We start from the raw sequence: 7914 nt of genomic DNA on the forward strand, positions 1-7914 counted from the left end.
GAAGAAATAGAAAATCTGAATATACCTATGACAAAAGAAATTATTGAATCAGTAAGCAAAAGCCTACCAACAAAGGAAATCCCAGGACCAGTTGTCTTCACTGGTGAATTCTAGAAAACATTTAAAGAAGAATTAAAAGCAATCCTTCTCAACCCTTTCAAAAAAGTGAAAGAGGAGGGAATACTTCATAACTCGTCCTATGAGACCAGTAGTACCCTGATAGTAAAGCCAGACAAAGACATCACAAGAAAACTATAGACAAATATCCCATTTGAGACTAGTTGCAAAAATCCTCAACAAAATCCTAGCGACTGAATCTAGCATATTAAAAGGATTGTATACCATAATCAATTGGGATTTATTCCAGGAATATAAGCATGGTTCAGTATATGAAAATCAATCAATATAATATACCTTATTAATAGAATACAGGAAAAAACACACAATTATCTTATTAGATGAAGAAAAATCATTTGACAAAATTCAACACACATTCATGATGAAGACACTCAACCAACTAAGAATACACAGGACCTTGTTCAAACTGATAAAGGACTTATGTGAAAAACCCACAGCTGATATCTTACTTAATGGTTGAAGACTGAAATCTTTCCCTAAGATCAGGAACAAGATAAAGATGTTTCCGCCCACCATTTCTATTCAAGTTCTAGCGAGGACAAATTAAAAAGGAATCTAAATTGGAAAGAAAGAAGCAAAACTGTCTCTATTCACAGATGGCATGATATTATGTGTAGAAAATTCTAAAGAATCCACAAAAAAACATGAGAGTTAATAAATTCAACAAAGTTTCAGGATACAAGATCAGCATACAAAAGTCAGTTTTATTTCTACATACTAGCAGTGAACAATCAAAAAATGAAATTAAGAAAACAACTTCATTTAGAATAGCATCAAAAAGAATAAATTACTTAGAAATTAATATAACCAAGGAGGTACAAGATACGTGCACTGAAAACTATAAAACACAGCTCAAAGAAATGAAAGAATAAATGGTTTGGAAGATTTAGATTTAAGATGGCAATACTCCCAAATTTAATGCAATTCCTATCAAAATTCTGACTTCCTTTTTTGCAGAAATGGACAAGCTGATCCTAAAATTCATATGGAATTTCAGGGGACCCAGAATAGCCAAAATAATCTTGAAAAAGAACAAAGCTGAAAGATTCATATTTACTGATTTTAAAACTCACTTACTACAAGGCAATGGTAATCTAGGTGGTATGCTACTGGCATAAGAATAGACAAACAGATCAATGTCCAGAAATAAACCTCTATATATCTATGGTCAATTGATTTACACAAGGCTGCCGAGACTATTCAATGAGGAAAAAATAGTCTTTTCAACAAATTATGCTGGGACAACTGAATAACACATGCAAAAGAATGAAATTGAACCCTACCCTCACACCATAATCAAAAATTAACTCAAAATGGTTATTTGTAGTGACGTGGATGGACCTAGAGACTGTCATACAGAATGAAGTTAAGTCAGAAAGAGAAAAACAAATACTGTATGCTAACACATATATATGGAATCTAAAAAAAAATGGTTCTGAAGAACCTAGGGGCAGGACAGGAATAAAGACACAGACATAGAGAATTGACTTGAGGACATGGGGAGGGGGAAGGGTAAGCTGGGACGAAGTGAGAGTGTGGCATGGACTTATATATATTACCAAATGTAAAATAGATAGCTAGTGGGAAGCAGCCGCATAGCACAGGGAGATCAGCTCGGTGCTTTGTGACCACCTAGAGGGGTGGGATAGGGAGGTGGGAGGGAGACGCAAGAGGAAGGAGATATGAAGATATATGTATATGTATAGCTGATTCACTTTGTTATACAGCAGAAACTAACACACTATTGTAAAGCAATTATACTCCAATAAAGATGTTAAAAAAAATTAACTCAAAATGGATCAGAGACCTAAATGTAAGAGGCGAAACTGTAAACCTCTTAAAAGAAAACAGGGTGCATTTCCATGACCTCAGATTTGGCAATGGATTCTTAGATATAACACCAAAAATATAAACAAAAAAGAAAAAAATTGGACTTTATCAAAGTTAAAAATTATTGTGCATTAAAGGACAATCAATATAAAGAAAGTGAAAAGACAACCCATAGAATGGGAGAAAATATTTGCAAATCATATATCTGATAAGGGTCTATTATTCAGAATATATAAAGAACTCTTACAAGTAAACAAACAAACAAACAAACAAACAAACAAAAAGCCCAAACCACTCAAATAAAAAATGGGCAAAGGATTGAATGGACATTTTTACAAAGAAGATATACAAATGGCTAATAAGCACATGAAAAGATGATCAACATCATTTGTTATTAAAGAAATGAAAATCATAACTACGAGATACCACTTCACATCCACTAGAGTAGCTATAATAAGCAAACAAACAAAAAACAACAACAAATCCAGAAAATAACGTGTTGTTGAGAATGTGGAGAAATTGGAACACTCATATACTGCTGATGGGAATGTAAAATGTTGCACCTGTTGTAGAAAACAGTTTGGCTGTTCCTCAAAAAATTAAAGTAGAAGTATTAACAACCCAGCAAATACACTCCTAAGCAACTATACTCCAATAAAAATTTTTTAAAAATAGGTAGTCAAACAAAAATCTTACATGAGTATTTATAGCAGCCTTATTTATGGTAGCCAAAAAGAAGTAACAACCCAAATGTCCATCAATTGGTGAATAGATAAACAAAAGGTGGTGTATATATATATACAATGGATTATAATTTAGCCATGAAATACTGATACGTGCTACAATATGGATGAACCTTGGAAAAACTGCTAAATGGAAGAAGCCCATAAAAGGCTATATGTTGTGTGATTCTACTTATGTGAAATGTCCAGAGTAGGCAAATCTATATCACCATAAAATTCCCAAGGGCTAAGGGGAGGGGTGAGCGAGGGAATGACTGCTTGAATGGGTCTGGGTTTCTATCTGAGGTGATGAAAATGTTCCGGACCTAGATAGTGGTGATGGTTGCACAACATTCTGAACGTACTAAAAGCCACTAAATTACACACTTTGAAATTGTTAAAATGCTGACTTTTATGTTGGTGAATTTTTTAAAATTACTGTGAAGAAGATGCAAAAGCAAGCCACAGACTGGAAGAAGATATTCACAATACAAATCTGACAAAAAATTCATATCCAGAATAGAAGAACTCTTACAGTTCAGTAGTGAAAAGACAAATAATCCAATTACAAATGGGTAAAAGGCTTGAAAAGACACTTCACTAAAGAGGATGAATGAAAGCAAAATGCACATGAAAAGGTGCTCGACATTATTTGTCATCAGGGAACTGCAAAGTGAAACCAAAATGAGGCAACCATTTACACCTGCTAAAATGGCTAATATTAAAAACTCAAACCATATACCAAAAAGTATTGCCAAGGATGTGGAAAGTTCAGAACTTTTGGTGGGAATGTGAAATGGTTACAATCACCCTGGAAAACTGTAAGTTTCTTATAAACATACACCTACCCTGTTACTCAACCACAGAAAAGACTTGTATATGGATATCCACAGCAGCTTTAATCATAATAGCCCCAAATTGGAAAGAACCCAGAATGTCTATCATCAGATGAATGGATAAGTAATTTATGGTATATTCATGCAGTAGCTTACTACTTGGTGATTAGGAGTCAATTACTGATCCAGGCAAAACATGGATGAACCTCAGAAGCGTTATGCTGAGCAAAAGAAGCCAGATACAAAAGAGTACATATTGTATTATTCCATACAGAGTTCAAGAACAAGCAAAATTAATCAATTGTGATAGGAATAAAAACTTTGGTTTTCTCTTGGTAGAGTGACTAGAGGGAGATACAAGGGAACTTTTGAGGTGATGGAAATGCTCTGTATCCTGCTTGGGGTGGTGTTTACATGAACATGCATGCATTTGTAAAAATTCAACAAAATGTACACTTAAAATCTTTGCTTTTTATTGTCCATACATGATACTTCTATTAAAAGAGAAAATGAGAGGAAAGGAAGCATAGATAATAAGGCAACTGCACTGTAAGGCTTGCTAGAAGGGATTTAGAGAAATAAGCCAGTAACCGGAGGGGAAGGTGAGACCAAGAGTATGTATTGATATGTTTGTGTGTGCTTCTGTTTGTGTGTGCCCATATGTGTGTGCACACGTGTGTGTGCTTTAATGAGAAACTTTGGAAGCATGTTTGCTACTGATGGTGATTATATAATATAGAAAAACTGATGATGCAGAGAAAGAGGGGAAATTACAGAGCAAAGACCTTTAGAAGAAAGGTGAAGAAACATAGGATGCAGCAGAGCTTCTTGGTAGCAGGAAATTATTTAGTTCTGTTTTCCCCAGACAGTTGAACCAGGGTCAAACAAAGGAAGTCACAAGGAGGTAGATCTCAGATCAGTATACAGGGTTTTTTTTTGAGAAGTAGTACTGTTGACCTCTCAGGCCACCCTGAGGGGTAGTGAATTCTGTCTCCAGGGGCATGAGGGCCACTGTAGCAGGAAACACTAGCCTCACATTGTCTCTGGGCTGTTCCACCCACGAGTCTGTGGATCCCAGACTAGATGGACGGAAATGCAGGGCCAGCCCCTACTGCCCCCTGCATGCATGCCTGTCACAAACCCTTCCTACCTTTCTGCAGATGCTGGTGCACCTGTCTACTTCTGTGAGTTTCAGCATCGGCCCCAGTGCTTAAAGGATAAGAAGCCGCATTTTGTCAAAGCTGATCACACTGATGAAATCCGCTTTGGCTTTGGAGGTGCCTTCCTGAAGAGCGACATTGTCATGTTTGGTAAGAAACTGGCTTCAGGGCCTCCTGCTTTTGCAGAAACACGAGCTTGGGATGAGTTGGGGAGAAGATGAGAATCTCCACTGTTAGCGCGAAGCCTCACCAACCGCAACACTATGCAGGGGCTGGGAGGACTGGCAGGGTGGTTTATAGACACAACCTTTCCCTGGAGAATGTCTCCACTCATAGTTTTAGAAAAAGGGGACATGAAAAAGAGGGGCCAACATTTGCTTGATGAGTGTTTTTCTCTGGACTAAAGCCTATAGGGGTGAGCACTTGGGGGCACTCATGCAATCTGATTTTTTTTGGAAAAAAAAAAACACAACACTTACTTCCTTCTGTTTGACACCTGGTCTCACCCTCCCTGCCCTTCCCAAAGCTCCCGTGAGGCTACCACTCAGGGCTTTCAAAGGCAAGAACCACATTTTTCATAATTGCAGCTGAAAGTGGTCTGGAGCCAGGTTATCTAATGTAAATGCTTGTGAACTGTTTCTGGTGAGGTTAGCTCATTTATTCCTGAATTTATGACCTGTTCAGTGCCTAAAATAATAAGCCAATCAGATGAGGTTATCAAAATTTTAAAAACCATAGGAACTACACACAGGAGTTATGACTAAACTATTTAGTTAAAAAATTGCACAGTATAGGCTCTTAACCCTAGCCTCTCCATGAAAAGGACAGAACCTCTCCTCTAGAGTGTGTCTGTGCAGTGTGGTTTGTTCATTGTTTTATTTATTCTTTCTTCTCTTATAATGCCAATAATAACAGAACTACCTCCTAGGTTGTCATAAGGATTAAATGAAACAATTCTCATAAATCATATGGTGAGGGCTTAAGAAATATTACTATTATTATTTTTAGTTTAGTTTTGTTTTTGTTTTTTGTTGTTGTTTGGGTTTTTTTTGTGGTACGTGGGCCTCTCACTGTTGTGGCCTCTCCCATTGCGGAGCACAGGCTCCGGACGCGCAGGCTCAGCGGCCATGGCTCACAGGCCCAGCTGCTCCACGGCACGTGGGATCCTTCCGGACCAGGGCATGAACCCGCGTGCCCTGCATCAGCAGGCGGACTCCCAACCACCGCACCACCAGGGAAGCCCTACTATTATTATTACTCAGTAACCATCATGGGCACGTGGACTCTCAAAAATGGAAAAAATGAACAACATATGTATGTATCAAAGGGTTAAATTCCTTGATATCTAGAGAGCTCATAAAATCAATGAGAAAAACACAACCCAGTCAAAAACTGGGTAACAGATATAAATAGTTTATGGAAAGGGAAACATGTGGCTTTTAAACATAAAAATCCATTCAACCTCGCTCATAGCAAAGAGGATTAAAAACTAACCTTGACCAAGGACTCATTTTTCATAGATCAAGGTTGGGAAGAACATTTTACATAATGTATTTGAGCAGGTGGGGGAAAACTGACAACCTCATATGTCAATGGAAAACTCTATCAAAATTTAAAATGCATGTAGTTTTTAGCCCAGCAATTCAACTTCTGGAATTTTTTGTGCAATTATACTTCCACATGTGCAAAAATATACACACACTAAAACATTGCTTTTATGAGCAAAAGATTGAAAAAAATGTCAAGACCCATCAATACAGTACTGGATACATGAATTATATATTTACATATATATTTATGTATTGTATATTTATAGAGCAACAAAGAACAGTAAATGGAAGGTTTATAGGCAGCAATATGGAACTAACTCCTGGATACAATTTTAGTGAAAGAGAAAGATATATAATGTGTGTCCACTATAGCACCAAGTGTGTTAAAAGTGTCTGCTTAAACCCTCATGCACGTCTAGACTCCTTCAGAAGTACGCTCAAGAATGTGGTAACAGTGGTTGCCTCTGAGGCTGGTAACTCTGTGAGTAGAGTGAAGAGACAGGGAAAAACTTACTTTCATTAGATATACTTCCTGCATTTTGAATTTTGTGCTTTAAGCAGTGTTACATTTTCAAATAAAGAAGTACAATAAATGATTGATTGATCGAGAGAGAGAGGTGTCTCTGTCCCCAAGGAACTTGCAGTTGCGTGGAAAGGGCAGGAAGAGCGTTGGATGGTCAGGGAAGATATGTGTTCAGCTTCCACCATTTGGAACCATGATTCCTCAGGCAAGTCAGTATCTGCAAATACGCCATGAGTGCAGTGACTTGGTAGGCTGTTAAGGATGAAATAGGAGGAAAGGTGTGGCTACAGAGGAAGAGAAACGGCTGAGCAGGAACATGATGAGATATTGGGCTAACTTTGCTCAGACTGGGTAAGTGAACCTCCCAGCTTCCTCCGTAACCAGGTGTTTGAGGATGAAAAAATCTCACCAGGTGTTTGAGGCTGAAAATCTCTCACCTCCAGGAATCCTAATGGGGAAGGCCTGCCCCTGTGGCCAGCCTACGGTCAGACTGAGGAGTACTTACAGCTGGACTTGAACATGAGCGTGGGACAGAGACTGAAAGAGCTGGAGCTGGAGTTTTGGACGGACACCCTCCCCCTGATGATGTCCTCTTCCGGAACGCTCCTTGCTTCACTTTCTTTCTTAACATTCCTTTCTCTGCTCCTGCCTTTCATTTTCTCTTTTGCTCCTTGGCAGGTTATCTTTGTGTGATTCTGGTTTTCCTTCTCATTCTGCTGTTTCTCCCACAATCATTAGCTTCATCTGTGTTTAGCTACTTTATGGAATCAACTGCTTTAGCTGATGTTTTGGGAACTTGGGGATGATCCTTAAAGAATTATTTTCAACGTCAAAAAACGCAATTTGCCTTGGAAAGCTACCAGATTTCTTCAATAAATCTGCAGGAGGGCTGGCCTATTAGTTGGCATCATAATGATCTTGTTACTCATATGAAATAAAATAAGAATGCAAAATATGTACAGGGAACAGAATTTAGTTATGGGCTGAAAACTCTCCCCCTCTACCCCAGCATCCAAGATGAAGTGAACTTTCTAACACGTCTTAGTGTGTGTTACCTGAATTATGAGTCCTCCAACCCCCATCTAGGTGGGTTTTAGCCACGAACCAAGCATGGATGTCCTGAACATCACTGCCTTGAACTGGCTCTCTTCTCTG

The 7914-nt window shown here is 38.2% G+C and overlaps 1 protein-coding gene across 1 annotated transcript in view; it reads left to right on the top strand.

Annotated features, from left to right (window-relative positions):
- Positions 1-7497, top strand: part of CES5A (carboxylesterase 5A) — a 32112-nt gene extending 24615 nt beyond the window's left edge. Inside the window, 3 exon segments of the mRNA XM_059043793.2 lie at positions 4687-4836; positions 7038-7110; positions 7203-7497. Coding sequence (XP_058899776.1) covers positions 4687-4836; positions 7038-7110; positions 7203-7452 — 473 coding nt within the window. The 3' untranslated portion in view covers positions 7453-7497.
- The last annotated feature ends 417 nt before the right edge of the window (positions 7498-7914 follow it).

The sequence above is a fragment of the Kogia breviceps genome, chromosome 18 (genome assembly GCF_026419965.1).
Source record: "Kogia breviceps isolate mKogBre1 chromosome 18, mKogBre1 haplotype 1, whole genome shotgun sequence".
Classification (NCBI taxonomy): domain Eukaryota; kingdom Metazoa; phylum Chordata; class Mammalia; order Artiodactyla; family Physeteridae; genus Kogia; species Kogia breviceps.